The 22,854-nt window shown below is 39.5% G+C and overlaps 2 protein-coding genes across 7 annotated transcripts in view; both read right to left on the bottom strand.

Moving 5' to 3' along the window:
• Window positions 1-18,002, bottom strand: part of LOC121281428 (cation channel sperm-associated protein 3-like) — a gene marked incomplete at its 5' end in the record, with an annotated part of 46,115 nt that extends 28,113 nt beyond the window's left edge. The window contains 4 exons of the mRNA XM_041194373.1: window positions 307-489; window positions 659-889; window positions 2,657-2,807; window positions 17,992-18,002. Coding sequence (XP_041050307.1) covers window positions 307-489; window positions 659-889; window positions 2,657-2,807; window positions 17,992-18,002 — 576 coding nt within the window. The remainder of the gene's footprint in view (window positions 1-306; window positions 490-658; window positions 890-2,656; window positions 2,808-17,991) is intronic.
• Window positions 18,003-18,629: 627 nt separating this feature from the next.
• LOC121281135 (pterin-4-alpha-carbinolamine dehydratase 2-like) overlaps window positions 18,630-22,854 on the bottom strand; it is a 60,810-nt gene continuing 56,585 nt past the window's right edge. For 5 of the 6 annotated variants that reach the window (XM_041193851.1, XM_041193852.1, XM_041193848.1 and 2 more), the window contains 2 exons: window positions 20,211-20,300; window positions 18,630-19,077 (listed from right to left, as the gene is read on the bottom strand). In XM_041193851.1, the coding sequence (XP_041049785.1) occupies window positions 18,979-19,077; window positions 20,211-20,300 (189 nt within the window). In that variant the 3' untranslated portion in view covers window positions 18,630-18,978. The remainder of the gene's footprint in view (window positions 19,078-20,210; window positions 20,301-22,854) is intronic. The other variant, XM_041193849.1, reaches the window with a different exon arrangement.

The following is a 22,854-nucleotide window of genomic DNA, read 5'->3' as shown; positions in this document are numbered from 1 at the left end:
TCCAAAGTAATAAATTATACCTTAAATCCTAAAGAATAAAACTGACTTTTGTAAATTTTAAGTATTGAGAGAAGTAATTATTATTCTGTTCCTTTGACCACATATAGAATGATGGTAATTGCTGAAAACAGAGAAATACTGTTGAAGCTTTTCATTTTATATTCATCAGAACAGATTCGCAAGAATTGGTATTCTTGTGAGCTTTCCTAATGAGTGCAAGATGAAAAGCTTTGACAGCATGTCTCTTTTTTCAGCAATACTCAAATTTTGTACTCCCAAAAAGATCTAATGTTAATGTTTTATTACCGTTACTAAACTGAAGAGTGTGAAGAATGCAGATCTAAGGTTACCCCAGTTTTTTTGATCACCATCACCTTGCCGTCCATAGAAATAATATCCAATCAGTGCAAAAACCATCATCAGCAGGAAGAGGAGGAACAGGACGTAGAAAACACTCTTCAATGTACTGACCAAGGCAGTAGACAGAACCTATGAAACAGAAAAAAAAGTCATTCCAAAAGGACCTGGGAGTAATTTTAAGAAATAAGCATGTTCTTAATTTTGATTTACATCAAAAATGCCAGATTTTTATCTTTCATTTATCTGCTCAATCTAAATGCTACTTCATGTTCTTCCCAATGCATTCAACATAAGTTACCTGCAGGCCATCTATAAACGAGATGGTCTTGAGTATTCTAAGGGGCTGCACTACATGAAGCCAATACATAGAGCGCTTATATTTCTGATGGAGGAAGCGCTGGATAAAGGATAGGCTGAGCACGATGAAATCGAACACATTGAAACCAATCTTCCAATATTTGATTGGGTCGACATAAAGTTTTGCTAAGAACTCCACTGTGTAAACTGCCAAGAAAAACTGTTCAGCCACCTATACAAATGAAAATAAATTAACTGGGATTAGAACATTGCATCTGGAGAGCTCAACATTCTTACACCCTCCCTGCCTCTCCATCTGATATCTTAGACCACCTCCCACCCCCACTCACCTACCCACTGCCAGCATAAAACGTTCTTTTTTCTTAATTCAATGTATGGATTTCCCCTATTTTTTATCAAATGAGTCAGTTACCATGAAGCCAGTTCCTGTTACATATAAGACGAAAATTGTTACTTCTTGCCATTACTTAGGGATTCAACAGAAAGATGGTTTAATTTTGAAATGTGCTAATTCTGATCTGGGCCAGGCAAAGTCAAAATTGCCGGACTGGTGACATTTAGAAGTTAGTCAATGACCACAATAATGCAGGTTACATTTAAGTGAATAATATGCTCAAAAACAGAAAAGAAGTGTATAAGTTAATGAGTCAAAAAAATAGATAGGTTAGGATTACATTGGATGTACTGCACAGAAACAGGTCATTTGGTCCAACCAATCCATGTTGGTGTTTATGCTCCATTCAAGTTTCCTCTCATCTTTCCTCATCTAAATCGACCATCATAACCATTGATTGTCATATGCTTTTCTAGCTTCTCCTTAAATGCACCTACAGTATTCACTTCAACCATTCCTTGTGGCAGTGAGTTCCATATTCTTATCACTCTTTAGGTAAAGCTCCTTCTGAATTCCCAATTTCATTTGTTGTTGTTTATCTTATGTTGATGGCCACTAGTCATGATCTTTCCCATAAGAGGAAACATTCTCTCTGTAATCACTATGAAAATCTTTCATAATTTTAAAAGCCTCTATTAGGTCACCCCTCAGCCTTCAGTTTTCAATTATTTACAATTACCCAGAGTACTCTGACCACCATCCCACCCCACCGAATGCAGCACCTAGAAGGGGACTGGTCCATGGGGTAGCATTTGGAAGGAAGTATATAGTTCTTAATTTGATGCCTCCAAGGCTCACCTACATGGTCACATAGTCAACAAGAGTGGATATGTTTGCTATTAGAATTTTTTTCAAAAAATGAAAACGAATTGACACTTTTTTAACAATGGGGAGGGGGGATAGTGGAACATAAACAATTAATTCAGAAATTTGAAATAGAAAATTGACTTCAGTTAAATTGAGCAAATGACTTTCCTGTAATTTTTTTTAAAATTTAAAGACTAAGTCACTGGAAGATGAACCAAAACAATTTTAAAAATCAGTAATTTTCAAGAAAGTGACATGCCCTCAGATAGCATATAAGACAAATCTTACATCCTCCTCCTTCATGCTTTCATGAGCTTCAACTTTCATTTTTACTAGATATTTACCTCTATAAGTGAAGGGCCAACAAGAGATCGGATATTAGGCACGACTCATCCCCCTGCACTTTCACTGTTCTTACTTGTTTTGACATACCATAGCCTTATATCCAAATCTGTTTGAAGCTGTTGGGCAGTTTGTGTGTTTGTTAGGTTGGCATTATGTCAGTAGTGCTGATCTGAATTCTAATCCTGTTGGAAGGACTGAGACTAAGGCACACACCTCAATGCACTTGAGGAAAGTGCCTATGACAGTCTAATTATCAGTACACATCTTTAACACACCTGTCTGTGGTCTTAGCAACTGCCTGGAAGTCAGTGGTGTGTTGCATAGGGAAACCATAGGATTTGTGCAGCACACACCCTGAAAGCAACAGAGAATAAAGAAAAATGCTAATGAATTCAACAGTGTAAATGTATTTTTAAAATATGCTTCTCTCACATCAAAGAAAACATAAAATTTGATCTTCATTTGGTAATCCGTTTCAAACGCCATGAAAAGGGAATTTGCTAAGATCGTAGTAAAGATGCACCCTTTGAAAATCCAGCCCTTCGTAAGCCTTTTAACATGGTTGTGAAACACAGCATCTTTCCTAGAAAAAGGGATTCAGACAAAGCATAAGTATTGGTTCCTCCCACAGAGATATTAAAAGCTCTAAACCTTAGATTTACTTACCGCCTTTGTCGAAAGTCAGAAAGTGTTTGATCAGTAATACTTATGCTCATAAAGGGATGGATTCGGTTCTTTGTCATCATAACTCAGATATTATTTCGTTACTACTCAAAAAATGCTATTACTTTTAATTAGTTCCTGCTCTATACTGTAGGGAAATTATTGGTGGCTTTTTATTCAGAAATGTTTTCTACAGTCTACTATTTGCAAAAATTATAAATTAATCAGTAATGAAAGGTCACACAACATTAGGAAAACAAATTGATTGCATGCAATTTTTTTTATAAACAGTTCTAGAATGGAATAATACACAGCAACAGATTACACATCAAAATAAAGTGATTATGATGTACTGGCATTCCAAAATATAACCAACACTGAGAGAAGGAAGAGAAAGCAAACAAAGTATGCTGTCTCATCATATGACCTTTTTCCAAGTCCAAAATCATTTCCCAAATAAGCAGGGGGAGGTGGTTAGACCATAAGACCTAGGAGCAGAAGTAGGCCATTTTGATCTTCTTTCTCTTGGACCTTGACATGTCTTGATACTAGGTGGATGTTCTTCAACAATCATACAAGCCTATGATCTGTCCAGCAGACATCAGTCCCCTGCATGGATTGAGTGTTTTTTTCTTTCATGGAATGTGGGCATCCCTGGCAAAACCAGCATTTGTTGCTCATCCCTAATTGCCCTTGAATGGAATAAGACCTTAAGGCATAGGAACAGAAGTAGGCCATTTGGCCCATCAAGTCTGCTCAGTCATTCAATGAGGTCATGGCTGATCTGATAATCCTCAGCTCTACTTTCCTGCCTTTTCCACATAACCCTCGATTCCCTTACTAATTAAAAATCTGTCTATCTCAGCTTTGAATATACTTAATGACCCAATTTCTACAGCCCTCTGCGGTAAAGAATTCCACAGATTCAATGCCCTCAGAGAAGAAATTCCTCCTCATCTCTCTTTTAAATAGGCACCTCCTTACTCTGTGATTATGCCCTCTGGTCCTAGACTCTCTAGTCGATTAAACATCCTGTGTTGTGGCTTTCAGACCTTGAGAATTTGAGACAGCCAGTGTCTTTGCATCTGAATGGCCCATTCAATTTCAAATTAACCTTTTGAATTAGTTTCAGGAAAGGGCATTGAATCAACATCAGTCTGGAGGGTTCTTTTGTTCCCTCTTGAGACAGGGGGCTAGTTTCAATCCACAAGACAAGTCAGGTGATACTTGGGTGTTCACGTTTTTGTAGCCTTCTGTGGTCAGTTTTTTTAAAAACATAATATACTGGGACATGACACCATGGAAAGGTTCCCCTTGTCCGCACCTTAGACACCACAACCTCCACATTCAACAGATCTTTGTTTGCCATTTTCACCATCCCAGCCCGTCTACCATGGTGGTGAGGGGTGGGGGAGCAGATGGGAAGAGAATCCTCAGTGAGGAAAAAGGGCTTATCAGAAGTGCTGGTATGGAAGATAATCAGAACGTATACAACAGAGACAGAGAAAATAGGAGAATGGAATATAACTTTCATCTTGTTATCTTGTGTCGGTTATTGTTCAGTGGTAGCGCTCACAGCTGTGAGTCAGAGGTTGTGGATTCACAACTACAAAACCTAGGATGACAGTCAGTGCAACATTCAGGAAGTGCTACACTGTCAGAGATGTTGTCTTTTAGATGAGATGTTAAACCAATCCCTTCAGGTAGATGTAAGAGACCCTATGGTACTATCCAAAGAAGAGCAGGGGTGTGCTCTCTCACATCTTGGCTGATATTTGAAGGTCAAACAAGATCACTAAAGTCAGATTATCTGCTCAAATTTCTTAACGCATCGTAAGATCTTACAATGTGCAAATTGGCTGCTGCATTTTTGCCATCACCAAGCACACCTTTCTCTCCTCTCTCTTTCAGCATTCCGAAAGAACTGTGCCCTCCATGACACCCTGAAGTACACCTTAGTCACCCCAGTGTCACCACCCCTTCCTATGGCACCTTCACAGGCAAGTCCTTTAACTTCCTCCTTTCTCAGCATCCAAGGCCCCACACATACCTTCCAGGTGGAGCAGTGATTTACTTGTACTTTTTTCCAAACCTGCTGAGTATTTCCAGCAATTTCCGATTCCCAGAATTCTCTATCTTGCTTCTGAACAAATTAATTCAATTTGCAAGGCTCACTGCTAACTGAGACAATAGCAGCCAATTAACTTTACTGGCAGTATTGCCAAATGCTGGTGAAGTACTCAGGAAGAAGTATTTCAATGTAAGATGTTCTTTTAAGAAGTGCATTTTTAAAAAAATGTTGTGCTCAAGGCGAGGGCCATCAGGACAGAGGAATTAATTCCTCCAAATTGACCCAGTGTCAACATCAAACACTCCCTGGGCAAGTATAACACAGCAAAAGGCAGTGCTAACAGCTGTTGTTACACTGTCAATAACAACATCTCAGCTTCAAGCATTTTTTCCCCTTTCACAGATTAGTCATTCTGTGGCATCTCTTTCAAGTAATATAATCAATGCTCAAGTAAAAAAGTTTTAGGCTGGACATTACAAACTCATTTTACATAGGACCCTTCAGTTGAGAATTTCATCTTATTAAAATGGACTACGTTTGAACTCAAGTCCCAAGAAGTGAAAAGCCAGTGTCTAACTACACCCCTCTACAATTCTCTGGAAAATGGCTTCATGGATATTACAGACAAGCACAAAAAAACAAAAAAAAAATGCAAGTAACATTGCTTGGTGTAGTCTATACACCATCAACTAGTGGGAAGGATGTAAAGGAAAAAGTTTGCAAGGAAATTTTAGAGAGGTGCAAAAATTATAGAGTAGTTCTAACGGGGAACTCTAATTATCCAAATATAGACTTGGATAGTAGTGTAAAAGGCAGAGAGGGGAAGGAGCTCCTAGAGTGTGTTCAGGAAAGTTTTCTACAGCGGTATGTTTCCAGTCCAATGAGGAAGGAGGCACAGCTAGACCTGGTTCTTGGGAATGAGGTGAGTTAAGAGGAACAAGAATCAATAGGAGAACATTTAGTAGGCAATGATCATTATATCATAAGGTTCAGGCTGGCTATGGAAAAGGACAAAGAGCAATCCAGAGCAAGAATAATTAAATGAGGAAAGCCAAATTCAAAGGGTTAACAACGGATCTGGGCCGAATAAAATGAAGTCAAAGGCTGGCAGGAAAAACAGTTGCTGAACAATGGCTACCTTCAAAGAAGAGATCATTTAGGCACAGTCAAGGTTTATCCCCTCGAAAGGGAAAGGGAGGCAAACAAATTCAGAGCTCCCTGGATGAGAAAGAGATAGAAATTAAGACAAAGAAGTAAAGGTATGCTTATGACAGTTGTCAAGTCGAAAATGCAATTGAGAACCAAGCTGCATATAGAAGGTTCAGAAGAGAGGTGAAAAAGCAAATAAGAAAAGCAAAGAGTGAGTATGAAAATAGACTGGCAGTGGGCATAAAAATGGAATCCCAAATTCTTCTATCAGCATATAGATAGTACAAGGATAGTAAAAGTAGGGCAAATTATGGACCAAAAAGGGGATTATTGCATGGAGAAAGAGGGCATAGCTGAGGTATTAAGTGAATACTTTGCATCTGTCTTGACCAAGGGAGAAGATGCTACCCAGGCCATTGTGAAAGAGAAGGTAATTCAGCCAGTAGAAGGGTTTAAAATTGATTACAAGGTGATATTGGATAGGCTGTCTGTACTTAAAGTTGATAAGGCCCCAGAATCACAGAATTGTTACGGTGTAGAAGGAGGCCATTCTGCCCATTGTGTCTGCACTGGCTCTCTGAGCATTTTAACTTAATGTCAATCTCCTGCCTTTTCCCTGTAACCCTGAACATTGTTTCTATTTAAATAATCATCCAAAGTCCTCTTGAATGCCTTAATTGAGCCTGCCTCCAACACATTTCCAGGCAGTGCATTTCAAACCCTAACTACTCACTGTGTGAAAAAGCTTTTTCTCACCTTGCATTTGCTTCTTTTGCATAACATTAAAACAGTGCCCTCTGGTTCTCCATCTGTCTACGAGCAGGAACAGTTTCTCCCTACCTATTCTGTCCAAACCCATGATTTTGAAAACTTCTATCAAGTCTCCTTTTAGCCTTCTGCTCTCCAAGGAAAACAGTCCCAACTTCTCCTTTCCTCATAACTGAAGTGCCTCATCCCTGGAATCATTCTCATAAAACTCTTCTGCACTCTCTCCAATGTGTTCACATTCTTCCTATAGTGTGGATTCCAGAACTGTACACAACACTCCAGCTGAGGTCTAACCAGTGTCTTATTTAATTTCATCATAACCTTCCTGCTCTTGTCTTCCACACCTCTATTAATGAAGCCTGGAATACTTCGTGCTTTAGAAACAGCTCTCTCTACCTGATCTGCCACCTTTAATGATTTATGTACATATACACCCAGGTCTCTCTGCTCCTGCACACCCTTTAGAATAGTGTCCCACGTTTTATACTGTCTCTCCATGTTCTTTGTACCAAAGTGCATCACCTCACACTTCTCCACATTGAACGTCATCTGCCACCTTCAATGTGTCAATGTCCTTTTGAAGTTCTATGCTGTCCTCCTCAGTTTACAATTCGCCCAAGTTTTATGTCATCCGCAAACTTTTAAATTGTCCCCTGCACACCAAGATCTTGATTATTTATATCTATTTATCAGGAAAAGCAATGGTCCCCATACCGACCCCTGGGGAACTCCACTACAAACCTTCTTCCAGCTTGAAAAATACCCATTAACTATTACTCTGTTTCCTATCCCTCAGGCAATTTTGTGTCCACGTTGCCACTTTCCCTTTTATTCCATGACTTATAAAATTTTCCTCACAGGTCTGTTGTGTGGCACTGTATCGAACACCAAATGGAAGTCCGTATACACCACATCAACGGTCTTGCCCTTATTAACCATCTCTGTTACCTTTTCAAAGAACTCCAGCAAGTTAGTTAGACACAATTTTCTTTTAACAAATCCATGCTGACTATTCCAAATCAACCCACATTTTTCCATATCCAGGACTGGATAAGGTGACAAGTGAGAATGAAAATTGCGGAGGCACTAGCCATAATTTTTCAGTCTTCCTTAGACTCGGGGTGGTGCCAGAGATCTGGAGAATTGCAAACGTTACACCCTTGTTCAAAAAGAGTGAAAAGCCCAGCAATTACAGGCAAGGCAGTTTAAATTCGGTGGTATGGAAACTTCTAGAAACAATAATTTGGGACAAAATTAATAGTCACATGGACAAATGTGGATTAATTAGGGAAAGCCAGTATGCATTTCTTGAGACAAAATTGTGTTTAACTAACTTGGGAGTTTTTTGAAGAGGTAACAGAGAGGGTTTATGAGGGCAATGCTGTTGATGTGGTGTAAATGGACTTCCAAGAGACATTTGAAACAGTGCTGCACAACAGACTTGCAAGCAAAGTTAAAGTTCCAATAAAAGGGACAGCAGCAACATGAATAAAAAAAGTTGTGCAAGAAATAGAGTAGTGGTTAATAGATGTTTTGAGCTGGAGGAAGGTTTGTAGTGAAGTTCCAAGCAGTCAGTGTTGGGACTCTTCCTTTTCCTGATATATATTAATGATCTAGACTTTGGTGTACAGGGCACAATTTCAAAATTTGCTGATGATACTAAACTTGGAAGCATTATGAATTGTGAGTAAGGTAGTGTAGATTAGAATTTCAAAAGGGTATAGACAAGTTGGTGGAATGGGCAGACAGGTGATTTATTTTGGTAGGAAGACCATGAAGAGGCAATATAAAATAAAAGGCAAAACGCTAGATGAGGTGCAGAAGCAGAGGGACCTGGGTGTATATATGCATAAATCACTGAAGGTGGCTGTGGTAATCTGAGGTGCAATACACCTTTAAGAGAATATGAACAGATTGACCACGTAATTGTATTACACAATTGCAGTGTAGTGCGGGCTACATTGTTAATCAGTAGTTGTAGAATAGTGTTTGGGTTCAAGAAGCACTCATGGGTTAGTGCTCTGTTACCATGTTAATAAACAGCATGTGTTTCACCTTACAATGGTCTCTTCATCGGCATCATCTTGATTACCAGCTCACTCACCAGCACGCAACTGTATTCACTGAGCAAAGCAACACAATAGAAGGAACATAACAATTGGCAATGAGGAAAAACATGACCAGTTAATGACACCCAAGGAAGCAGCGGAAATTAAACAGAAGCAAATCAGCTGAACCTTGTGAGGCAATTGTAAGTACAGTCTTCATTATAATCAACGAAGTTTGATCGAGCCATTTGATCAGACCATCGATGACTGGTCACATTACATTGAACACCTTTTTGGCCAATGATATATCGGGGGTGGGGAAGAGGTGAGCGATTCTCTTATCGACATGTGGCAGTAAAACATAAGGCCTAATTCAAAGTCTAACGGCACCCAACGCCCCAGATTCCAAGAGTTTTGATGAGTTGGTAAATCTTGTGAAAAGCCACTTTCAGCCAAAACCCTCAGTAACAGTGTTTTAAATTTAATTCGAGGTGTCGCTTGGAGAGGCAGTCACTTGCTATGTGGCAGCCTTAAAACAGCTGAGAGTACTGAGAGTTCAGGATGTCGAGTAACGACATGTTAAGAAACCATTAGTATGTGGGATTAATGTAGACGCCAATCAAAAAAGGTTGTCATCAGAAAAGAATTTAGACTTCAACAAGGCGCTGGAGTTGGCGCTTGCAATGGAGAAGGCAGTCAGGAATTCAGAAACAATCAAGGGAGCACAAAATGGCGCCATCCTTCACGTCAGGAGGGAAGCACCGGTTAGAAATGGTGCAAAAGCACAGGGCTCCTCAGAAAGGCGCGAAACAGCTATCATTAACAGAACAGTAAAAAAGAGAAAACCTACAATAATAATGACAGAAATGGAGCCAGGCAGCCTGTAAACGAACCATAATTGGAAATGAATGTTTCTTCTGCCATCGTAATGGGCACATAATCTGTCTTTACAATGTAGCATAAAGACAAAACTTTAAGCAAAAAGGTAGAAAATGTGAAATCCACATAAGAGGAACCTGAAGAAACAGAGTCAGGCATTTACTCACTATACAACTTAAAAATGGATAAAACGAAGCCAATCTACATGACAGTGCGAGTCAAGAGAAATCTATCTGAATGGAGGTGGATACAGGGCATGCACGACAGTTAAAGGGGAACATATATTCAAATATCTGAAAAAAGGAGATCACCCATTAAATCTGGAAAATTCAGATGCTAAATTAAAGAGGTATAGACGTGGGGAAGATGTTTCCATTAGGAGAGACTAGGACCCGAGGGCACAGCCTCAGAGTAAAGGGAAGACCTTTTAGAACAGAGATGAGGAGAAACTTCTTTAGGCAGAGAGTGGTAAATCTATGGAATTCATTGCCACAGAAGGCTGTGGAGGCCAGGTCATTGAGTGTATTTAAGACCAAGATAGATAGGTTCTTGATTGGTAAGGGGATCAAAGGTTACAGGGAGAAGGCAGGAGAATGGGGTTGAGAAACTTATCAGCCACGAATGAATGGCGGAGCAGACTCAATGGGCCGAATGGCCTAATTTCTGCTCCTAGGTCTTATGGTCTAAGACGCACGAGTAAGAGGTATATGCAAGCTTCCAGTACAGTATGGAAATCAGTCTGTTAATCCACCCCTAATATTGGTAGCAGGGGAACATCCAATCTACTCAGTCAGAACTGGCTTAAGGAAATAAAGTTGGAGTGGACCGAGATTTTTCAACTCAGAATGAAAGATCTGCAAGACTTATTACAGAAATATGCCTGAGTTTTCAGGGAGGAGCTTGGGAAGATTCAGGGGCTGCAAGCTAAAATCCACGGGGATCCTGAGGCAACCCCCAGATTCTTCAAGGCGAGGCCAGTGTCCTATGCACTGCAAGAAAAAGTTGATGCCACATCAACCTGCATCCAATGGGTCAGCCGAGAGGACAGTCCAGACCTTCAAGTCCGGAATGAAAAAAATTGGATGGAGACTCTATTGCAACTAGATTATCACGTTTCCTATTCAACTATAGGACTACACTGGAAAGGTCGGAAGTCTTAATTTTCCAAATGGTACAGCACCTATAGTTCTAGTACTAAACTTGAGCAGAGTGCACGAATATATGGGGACTACAAGTTGACCATTAACAAAGTGGCCAGACCAGAGAGGCATCCTATACCAAAAAATTGATGAATTGTATTCCAAGCCAGCAGGGGGAACCTGTCAAGAAGGTATAATAATTCTCAAAATGTTATTGGAATTTATTGTAAAATAGAGAAATAGTGGGATGTGTCTGTGTGTGTGAGAGAGAGTTTAATTGAATTAGAGGCAGCTAGTCTGGGTGCTTTGATCTAAGAGAGGGTAGGTTTGAAATGTCAATTAGATAAACATGGGGAAGTTTAGAAACATAGGTGCCAAGGGAACATTTGTATTTTGAAATAAACCAGACTATATTGTTTTCAAAGGAGGGGATGAAATGTGTCACCTAGTCAGGTGAAGTTTAGAAAGGGTGTGTTTATTTTTCCCCAAAGATTACCGGTAAAACCTAGTGCTACGAGAGGTTTTTATTATCAAGGGGATCTAAATTGAAAATTAGTAATGGTTTCAAGTTTCCTATTGGGATTTGAACAGCTTGGCATTTACCATCTTCTGTGTCATAACAAACCACACATATGAAGCTCGACATGAGCCATGCTTACCAGCAAGTTGAACTAGGAAAGTTCTCTCAGGACTTTGTGACTATCAACACACATGGGGCTTATACCAATATACCCAGTTACCCTTCGGAGTCTCATCGGCTTGTGCCTTTTTCTAGCGGACCATGGAAAATTTACTCCAAGGACTGTCCATGTTGTGGTTTATCTCAATGATGTCCTAGTAACAGGACTAACTGATGAAGAACACCTGGCTAACTTGGAAGAGGTGCTGAAGCATTTCTCACAAGCTGGAGTAGGTTTGAAAAATATATCTTCCAAGCAAAAGAAGTGGTTTACCTGGGTCATAGGGTCGACTCGCAGGGCCTTCACCCAGTAGAAGAAATGCTGAGAGCTATTAGTGAGGTGCCAGCACCAAAAAATGCCATTGAACTCAAATCCTTCTTGGAAATGGTTAACTATTATGGCCGTTTTCTCCCAAATTTGTCAACAGTACTGGCTCTGCTATACGGTTTGCTCAAAAAGAACCATAGGTGGTCTTGGCAAGCTCCACAAGAGATTTTTGAGATGGTAAAGCAGTTGCTACATTCATTGGCCCTGTTGGTACATTTCAACCCTAGGAAGGAATTAATTTTGACCTGTGATGCATCCCGTGATGGAGATGGGGCAGTACTCTCCCACCGATGGTGGATGGTTCCGAACAGCCCATTGGTTACACCCCAAGAACCCTCAGTGTTGCAAAGCAAAGATATTCAAATAAAGAAAGAAGGCTTATCTATTATATTTGGCATTAAGAAGTTCCACAAATACATCCGTGGTCGCCACTTTACCATTGTATCCAACCACAAGCCACTACTAGACCTGTTCGGCGAAGATAAGGCAATACTTCCAATTGCCTCTGCACACATCTAGAGATAGCACTGCTTCTAGCTGCTCACGAATATACTTTTATCTACCAGCCGGGAAGCCAGATTGCAAATGCCAAAGCACTGAGCCGATTACCTCTAAAAGACAGCAACGTGAATGTCCCAGTTCCTCAAGAACTGGTCTTGTTACTAAACTTTCTGGATTCATCACCAGTAGATGCCAAAAAAATGAGAAAGTGGACAAACCGTGATCCAGTTTTGTCACACTTAAGGGAACAAGTCTTACAGGGATGGTCGAACGAGCCAAAGTCTGACGAAGTGAAGCCCTATTTTAATAGGAGACATGAGCTCACCTGCCAGGATAGCATCTTGCTGTGGGGAGTGAGATTCACTGTGCCTCTGGGAGGGAGAAAACCATTATTGACCGAATTGCATAGTGCTCACCCCAGCATCTCTAGAATGAAAATGTTGGCATGCAGCTCCTTATGGTGGCCAGGGATAGATACAGAAATTGAAAACTTAGTCATGAGCTGCATACAGTGTCAACAAGTACAGAAATTGCCCCCTTCGGCCCCATTGCATCCCTGGGAATGGCCGGGGAAGCCATGGGTCCAGCTCCATGTTGACTACGTGAGGCCTTTTTTGGGCACAATGTTCTTCTTGATCATGTATGCTCACTCAAAGTGGATGGGTGTATATGATGTAAGATCACCTACATCTGCCACCACTATAGACCGATTGCGTCAGTTTTGTGATACATGGGTTACCGGAGATAATTGTGTCTGATAATAGAACAGCATTCACCAACGGGGAATTCCAAAGATTCGCAATGCTCAATAGCATAATATGTCATACCATCCTGCATCCAATGATTTGGCCGAGAGGGCAATCCAGAAACTTCAAGTCCAGAATGAAAAAAACTGGACGAAGACTCTATTGCAACTAGATTATCACGTTTCCTATTCAACTATAGAACTATGCCACACGTGGCCCCCACAGAGTTATTGAAGAAGAGATGTCTCAGGACATAATTAAGTCTCATAAGAACTGGGGGGGGGGGGGCGGGGGGGAAGAGGGTGGAGAGAAGTCAGGAGGCCCAGAAAAATGGACATGATTACCACAGTCATGGAAGAAACTTCATTGTTGGAGAGATAGGTTTTGTAAAGAACCTTGGAGATAGGCCGAAATGGTTAACAGGTGAAGTTAGTGCAGTGACAGGACCTCTTTCCTATCATACATCGTTCGAAGGTTGGATAGGAACTCCCCTTGGTTTGGAAGTACCTGTAGGATCCATTGAGCCTGAGAGAGTCAAAGAAACAAACTTACAGGTTCCTCCTGGGCAGCCTAGCGGACAGATGACTCCCGAGAGAGAAGTCTCGGATAAACCATCCGAAGTCATAGAATTACGACATTCGACATGTTTGAAGAAGCCTCCAGAGACACTGAATTTGCAAACAGTTGATGTAAACAGTTAATATATTGTAAAAATTGCAAATTGTACCTTGAGTAAAAGGGGAGGGATGTGGTAATCTGAGATGCACTATACCTTTACCAGAATGTGAGCAGATTGACCACATGATTGTATTATCCAATTTCGGTGTAGCACGAGCTACAATGTTAATCAGTTGTAGAATAGCATTTGGACTTGAGAAACACACATGGGTCAGTACTCCTATTACTATGTTAATAAACAGCATGTGTTTCACCTTACAATGCTCTCTTCGTCAAGATCCTGATTACCAACTCACTCACCAGTAGAGAGGCGTACAACCGTGTTCGTTGAGTGAAGCGATCCGATAGAAGGAACATAACAGTGGCAGGGCAGGTTGATAGAGCAGTTAAAATATACAATATCCTGGGGTTTATTAACAGGGGCATAGAGTACAAGAGCAAGGAGGTTATATTGAACTTGTATAAGACATTAGTTCAGCCTCAACTGGAATATTGCGTCCAGTTCTGGGTGCCACATTTTAGGACAGGATGTGAAGGCATTAGAGACAATATAGAAAAGATTCATGAGAATAGTTCCAGGGTGAGGAACTTCTGTTATGAAGATAGATTGGAGAAGTTGGGACTGTTTTCCTTGAAGAGGAAAATGCTGAGAGGGGATTTGATAGACTTATTCAAAAGCATGAAGGGCCTGGTCAGAGTAGATAGGGAGAAACTGTTTCCTCTCATGAAAAGATAGGGAACAAGAGGACAGGTTTAAAGTAATTAGCAAAAGCGATATGAGAAAAAAACTTTTATGCAGCAAGTGGTTAAGGTCTGGAATGCACTGCCTGAATGTGTGGCGGAGGTAGGTTCAATCAAAACAGTCTAATTCCCTTTTGAATGCTATCTGAAAAGGAGCATAGTGCAGGATTCCGAGGAGAAGACAGGAGAATGGTACTAAGGGAATTGCTCTTTCGGAGCTGGTACAAATGCAATGGAACAAATGGCCTCCTTCTGCACTGTAACAATTCTGTGCTCATTGCTTCAATAAACAAAAAATTATGCTAATTGAAGCAATGGGGTCAATTTTCATTTGTGAGGCAAATCAGGTGGATGGTGGTTGGGCAATTTACATAATGTTGCATTCTTTCAATGATATTGGATGGAGAGAACTATGAACAACAGTCAATTTCTGATGCTGTTTGAAATGATAAGGAGAAAACACATGCATAGAAAAGAAATACATTTAATGAAGTTCATTTTTGATTTTGTCACTTTGATTGCATGGTTTTATTCCTGTTTTGTGTATCATATTCCTGAGCTCTAAACCAAAGTTTGGTAACTATAGAATGGATCCAATAATATGACAAGTGGTAAAGGAAGAACAGTCCTCTGGAATGAAACCACCGGACTTTAGTATCCAACAAGTGTCACTTCCACAATTCCACCAATGCACTGAAAATTTCTGGTCAACGATGTCAGGTCACATCTCCATTGGAGGAAGTTCATGAAATGCCGCGTTGTTTCATACACCCCAAGACACCCCAGTTTTAATCAACTACAACAGAAATTCAAAAAGCTCACAACATGAACATAGCATTTAAATTTACTGAAGCCATCATAGCCTGCTTAAACATATGACATGAAAATATCTGAAAGCCAAGATGCACAGTTCATGTATGAATAACGAGTCCAAGGAAAAGGCAACCATTTACAGGCTCAGTTCCTGCTGTGTGTGATAGTGGGTGCCCATGGAGAGGCAGCAGGCCAGGGTTGAATGGACAGATAAATATTTTGCAGTTTTGCATAATGTTGAAGACCTTTCTCAGATTATATGGAGTAAAGTTCTAGCTCATTTGCAAATTACAGACTTTTGATCATTCCACATTTTCCTGCCTCAAAACACAAAAATGAGCTAAGTTACAAAATGATTATGTTTTTTTCTCTTAGTAAACAGATCTGGACCACAGATGGACCTTTTAGGCCAAATGGCCTGTATCTCTGCTTTAAGTACAATATAGTTTGTATAAATGCACACACACTAAATTATTTCACAGACTACACAACCGCAACAGGAAAAACACTGGCAGATTTCAAGACTGATTTACATGTGCAGACAGTTAAACAATATGACCATATCAATAATACCCAGTGTTTCAGGTAATACAAAAATCTAAAAATACTATCAGGCCAAACTACATAGAGCACATCAAAATAAATCGCTGTAACTGAAACTCCAAGTTCCTTTTCATTTGGAATGGAAACCAGTTGCTAACAAGTGTAAAATACATTACTGACATCTTTAAATGTTGTACAGCACATTATGATCCGATTTCAAAAAGGCATTTAGTAAGGTTCCGCCAAAAAAGGATAATACACATGATAAGGGTTTGAGGGTTAAGATATTGGCATGGGTGCAGGATTAGTTAAACAGATTGGAAGCAAAGAATACGGATAAACAGGGCATTTAAGGTTGGCAGGCTATAACTAGTGGAGTACTGCAAGGATCAGTGTTGGGCCTCACGTATTTATAATTTATATTAACAATTTAGACAAAAAGAAACCAAGAGCAGTGTATTGAAGTTTTTGGACGTGCAAAGACAAAGGCTGTAAAGAGATCTAGACAGGTTAAGTGAGTGGGAAACAAGGTGGCAGATGACATATAATGTCAGGAAGTGACAGGTTTGGTAAGTTTTACTTTGTTGGTAAGAATAGAAATGCAGATTATTATTTAAAAGGCATAAAACTTCTAAATGGTGATGTTCTGAGGTGTGTGTACTGGCACAGTTGGCATAAAGGTACATTAAGCAATTAGGAAGGCAAATTACATGTTGGCCTTTATTGCAACTGGATTGGAGTAGCAGAGTAATATGAAGTCTTGCTACAATCGTATAGGGCTTTGGTGAGACTGCACATAGAATTTGGTATGCAGTTTTGGTCTCCATAACTCAGGAAGGATATACTAGTATTGGAGGCTGTACACTAGTTTGGTTCCTGGGAAGAGAGGGCTATCCTATGAAGAAAGGTTGAGTAAATTGGGTCCATATTATCTGAAGTTTAGAAGAACGAGAGGTGATCTCATTGAAACATGCAAGATTCCGAAGGGGCTTGGTAGGGTGCCGCAAGAGGTTGTTTCGCCCTGTTGAGGAATCTAGAACAAGGGGGTGCAGTACTGGGGACGATCATTCAGATCTGTGATGAGGAGAAATTTATTTACTCAAAGAATTGTGAATCTTTAGCATTCGCTATCTCAGCAGGTTGTGGATGTTCAATCATTGAATATATTCAAGATTGAGATAGAGAGATTTTTGGTCTCTCGGCAAAATCATGAGATGTGGGGAGCAGGCTGGAAAGTGGAGTTGAGACAGAAGATCAACCATGGTTGCTTTAAATGGTAGAGCAGGCTGAATGGGCCACATGATCTGAATGGGGCTCCTGATCCCATTTCTTATGGTATGATTTTAGATTTCCAGCATTTTTTCTTTTATCTTACCATATTGAGTGTACCGGGGAACATCAGCAGAAAACAGCTCTGGCTGCAGTAATATTAATATGTAATAGGTTAAAGAATTTGGGGGACAATTGGGAATGAATTACCATAGAAAATGCATATAGGGATGTTCTAAATTGAGAGTTATGTTGAGAAATATAAATAATTAATTTCAACATTTTTGTCAAAAAGTGTTTTAATTGATTTTTTTTTAAATGACTAATCTCTGATCTCTGAACTCGCAATTGCACTTAAGAATCCTAAATTTCATAATGTTATTACAGTAAACTGGTTAGCCTACTAAAGTCACATTCCACTGATGTTTACAGAAACGTTTTTCATTTCGGCATAATAGTGCACCGACTAACATATACTTTGCAAGGACACATTCCTTAAACCATTACCAATTCAAAAAAAGGGTGTTTTAAGTGAGGTAGCCTAGTCCCAGATCACAGTAATGCCTGCTCATTGTAGCATCAGTAGTTCCTGCATTGCGGTTCCAGTGTTAACGCGCAAACGGCACTTAAAAGTCCGGATGAACAAGCACCCCCCGAAGCACAGCAGCCACTAAGTCAATATTACAATGCAGTAGACTATACACTAGCTGCAGAAATTCCTACCATTCAACAACAAAATTAAAAATAATTACCAGTCCTTTTGAGGATGTCATCAGCAATGAATACCTTTTGTATCAACTGAAAAGAAATCAAAGCAAGCAAAAAGGAAAACAAATTGAAAATCCAAAACTAAATGAAAAAAAAATGGTGCAAATTATTTATTTCAGAACAATAATAGGAGTTGCTTCAGATCTGGTTTTCAAATTCATGGCAGTTACTTATGAATCTTGAGCTTTTGATTGATTTGTGAGATCATTTAAACCCCTCACTTAGGCGTTAGCCTGTATCTGACTTGAAAGTATTTATCATTTTTTCTGTATAAATCATCTGAATCTCAACTGCATTGTAGCCACACCCAGCCATCCATTCTTCTCCATTTATCAACTTGCTCCTGGTTTTACTTTACTTTCCTGGCTCGTATACTTTTTCCACCGTAAAGCCATTAACTTTTCTGAAATTGAAATGAAAATAGCTGCTGGGAGTTTTCATTTTCTACAGCAGTGGTTGTCAAACTTTTCCATTTGTGGACCACTTAGGTGAGGCAAAGTCCCCGTGGACTACCCACTGGTCCTACCCTGCCCGCTTTCAGTTACCACCTCAAAAAAAACCTCAGGATTAATGGGAACTTAAGGATACTAGAAATAATTTCCTGCTTTTTCACTTCTAAATGTAATGAACTTATGTACATTCATTTTATTAAATATCACAAGCAAATTAATTCATGCAGAAACAAAAGTATATACATTTTCATATAAAAAATTTTAATTCTACAAAAGAACACTTTGAAACATTCCAATGTGTTAGAAAATCACAAGTATTATTTTCTATTACTTCTATAATAATCAAACAAAATCAACAGCAACATAAATCCTGCTTCCAAAACTAAATTACTGTTGCTTATATTTATGACAACTCATGCCGGGCATGCAGAAACCAGTCTGGCTGTGTGAGATCACATGAGTGGTGGGAACAAGGATTCTGGCGTGTTCGTTTGCATGGCCTTGGCACAGCGTTGCACATCAGTGACTTGCATTTTGGGCCAGCCCATGGACCACAATGGTCTGCAGACCACCACTGTTCTCAGTTTTTGAGATGTGTTGATTAATGAAGCATGTCTTCTGGTTAAAACAAAATAAAGACAATTTAAACATTAAAGTATCCACCAACGCTTTCTTCAGCCAAAAGCATTTGGCAGTATTTGAAAGTGGCCAATGGTAAGTCATACAACTCCTCTCCACAACATAATTAAAACTGAGAACTGAATTAAATGGATGCGGAATTTTGCTTTGCACTCACTGCTCTGTGATACCTCTAAGCTGCCCTAATTTACTACAAAAGTATTAGTTCATCGTCCATAGCTTTGTACATGAGGAATCAAGGCCAAATATTGTTTTCAGGTGACACAGGATACAGTGTTAATTGGGCAGTAGTACATACAGATGTAATACACTTACCATTTTGAACTTATACATCCTGTCTTTATTTTATATAATAGTTTGCTTTTATATCATTTATAAATAAACAGCAAAATTGATTATTTAGAAAGCATAAAATCCTCTCTGCAGTACAGACTAAAGAGCTGCGCAATGCAAAAACAGGAGGTGCTAAAACATCCAGCACAAGAGTGAATGACAAAGTGTAGACAACTTCCATTATAATAATTGACATAGGAACTTTATAATACAAAAATGTATGGCAAAATTGTGATGAAAGGAAGAAAGATATTTCATCCAGAACTGTGCGTCAACAACCAGGGATCTGATTTCAACTGCACAAGTGGGTGCATTTTGAGGGGAATTAAAATCTCACCCAAGTTGTTTAATATATATTATATTTATTTAGGGAAGTTTACCCTACAATGGTGGATATTTCACCTGTCTCTATTAGTCCTGGCATTGTACAAACCAAATCCAACAAATGCCACACAATTTTTCACGAACTATGCACCAGCTTTCAGGTACAAGTTTGATGTCCCTGAACTGCCATATTCAACTTTCTTGTTTCTGCATTATTGTATCAACAGAGTTGTTATAAATGGATGTTGCAGTGATCCCAAGGGAGAACCAAGATCAAAAATAACTTTGTTGGTCTTAATCTTTGAGGGAATATTTCTTTAAATTCAGGATTAGCTATTCCATTATTACTTCTATTCTAAACGCTTCTCATCTGCTTAAAGTGCTCAGCATGACTTCAGAATGCATAACATTTCATACTGAAGCTTTTTAAAAAAAAACACAAATAGCTAATTTACTGAAGAAGCTGCCTGTTCGATGAACTTTGCCAGTTTGACATCTTTCTTGGAGAGACCACCACAATCATGTGTCGAAAGAGTTATCTGCACCTGGAATGAAACATATAATGTTATATATAGGGCAGATTCACCATTCCACCTTCATTTCACAGTGGGATGAACGAATTTCAGAATTTCCTTTCTGCTTGTCTATTACTTTCATTGGAGTTATTGCTTTGTACAGTCTTGTATATGGCATTTGCGGTTTTCAAAAGATGGGAAAATAAAACAGAAGAAGGGTGATGAAAAGTTGCTGACGGTTTTCACTACAAGCAGAGACAAGAAGGTTCTCATCCAAAGAAAATGAAAAGGCCCGAGAAATTTCCAAAGTAAAAAGGAAATGGCAGTATAAAAAAATCTAATTTTCCCTTTCATGACTCTTCCAACATATAAGAAAAGTAAGCAATACCCGGCTTAACATGGGGGAATGCCACCTCTACAATCCAATAATTACCAATGAACAATTTAACTGATGTGGAGTGGGACAGGACAGGGATGATGGGAGCGGGTGTGCATTTGTGTTGCGGGGGGCCGGGGGGGTGGGGGGGGGGGTGTTGTTGTGGTGGGGGGAGCAGGGAAAGAGAGGGGTGGGGAGTGAGAAAGGGAGAACATGGCTGTAATATGGAATAATGTGAGTAGCTCTGCACAGCAAATGCAAGCTTTATTTAAAAAAAGGAATATATTGTTTTCTTGTCAATTTTAATATAAACACAAGCAGCTCATTTCAGCCAAAGGTAGGTGGCGTCTATTTTTTTTTCTCCACAACTAAAAGTTTCAGTGTGCAATTCTATCAGTATTTATAATAAAGACGTGAGGTTGGTCTATTCCAACACTGTGTGATTATAGTCCAGTGCTTTGGCCCCAATTTGCTAGAAGTGTGCAATCGCCAAATCAAAAGTTGTGGCTCCAAGTTCCATGCCAAGACTTTAACGAATAATTTAGAAAAAAAGATTTTACATTTAAAAAGATCCCGTGCCAACATTAAAAGCAGGAGAGTTCTCTTAATGCCATGGCCAACGTTTGTCCTTCAATCAATGCACAAAGACCAAATCAACTGCTTCTTCCCCTTCCCCAAGCCAAACCTTGCCCCTGCAGTTCCCCAATGTCCAGCTCTGAACCAGTGTCTTTTTCTAGCTTCTCCCATCTCCCTAGATGCCAACAGAGTTCATTTTGTGCACGAGGCCCAATTGCTGCTCCATTTGCCTTGCTGCTGACCATTCAAAAGCCCTTTTCTGACCCACATGCAAACTGGCATTGTAAATGAGCCATAAAGATGCCTTCTAAAAGTTTTATTAATGAACACACAGATATAACAATTTTATTTTTCTTAGCCAAAACAATTGTTTTTCTTTTCTTGCATCAACTTACTTGCCCACTGAAAAGCCCAGCAAGAATGCTGCTTTAAAGCCAATACTAAAGCCAGTCTTCAGCTGGCATACATTCCTCCCTCTCTATGGCAGACGGTTTTCTCACTACCCTGTCTCCCAAAAGCCTGGTTAAGATCAGGAACTGGTCATGTGTGAACAAAATAATTGGTGCAAACTCACATCCTACCATAGCATATGTGGCTAGAACTTTCAGTTCTAGTTCCGTGACCTGAAAGCAGCACTGCTTCTAACTCACAAGTGAAATTCCATAATGTCGCGTGGGACAAATTCTACACAAATGTTTGCCCTAAAATGTAACAAAGGACAAGGCCCAGGCACAGTACCAAGGGAATAATGCACTGCTGGACTTGCTGTAATTTGGGTGAGATGTTAAACCGAAGCCTCTTCTGCCACTTCAAGTAGAGGTAAAAGATCCATGGTTTTAGTTTGAAATGGTATAGGAGAGCTGTCCTCAGTTTCCTGGTCAATATTTGTCTCTCAACCAACATCATTACATTGACAATTGGAAATGTGCGTAAATTGGCTGTGTAAATTGACAGAACAGACTACACCTCCAAAAGCACTTTAGGTGAATGGTGCTACAATTTTATGCTTTATGTCTTTTATTTCTCTCACCTTTTGTCTTATGTCATTATCACTCTTGTCATTTCTAAATGTAATCATTTTACAGCTTATTCTTTTTTCTTTATTTGTACGTGTTCCCCAATTTCCTCACTCTGTTCCTTCTTATAGGCTTTTCATCTAGATCTTCCAGTTCAGATGAAGACTATGCCCGAAATATTAACATTTTTCCTTTCATTTCAGGTGCTCACCAACTTTGAGTGTTAAGGATTTCACATTTTTGTTTCAGATTTCCACGATCTGCAGTTTTATTTTTGTTTTAAAATATAATTACACTCTTAAAGCTGTTCCATACAAAATGCATCTAGTACTTCTTCTCAGAATGATTTATATATATTAAATCTACTCTGTAGATGAACAGGGCTGATATCAAAAATAAAATACAAGAAACAATAGAAGACAATCTGCACAAGCTGGAAAGGGGCTTCCCAGTAGAAAAGCACAACAAAATTAGTTGGCTCATTGAGGACAATTGGGGAGGGGGCAGGGTGGGTGGTGCAACGTAAAATGTGTTCCAATGACAGCACTTACTCTGATCTCAGTTTAAATTGGTGATGGTCTGGATGGACTAAAAGCAACATTAACCGCACACATAA

This window comes from Carcharodon carcharias, chromosome 8, assembly GCF_017639515.1.
Source record: "Carcharodon carcharias isolate sCarCar2 chromosome 8, sCarCar2.pri, whole genome shotgun sequence".
In the NCBI taxonomy this organism is placed as follows: Eukaryota; Metazoa; Chordata; class Chondrichthyes; order Lamniformes; family Lamnidae; genus Carcharodon; species Carcharodon carcharias.
This window is presented reverse-complemented; position numbering and strand designations above follow the sequence as displayed.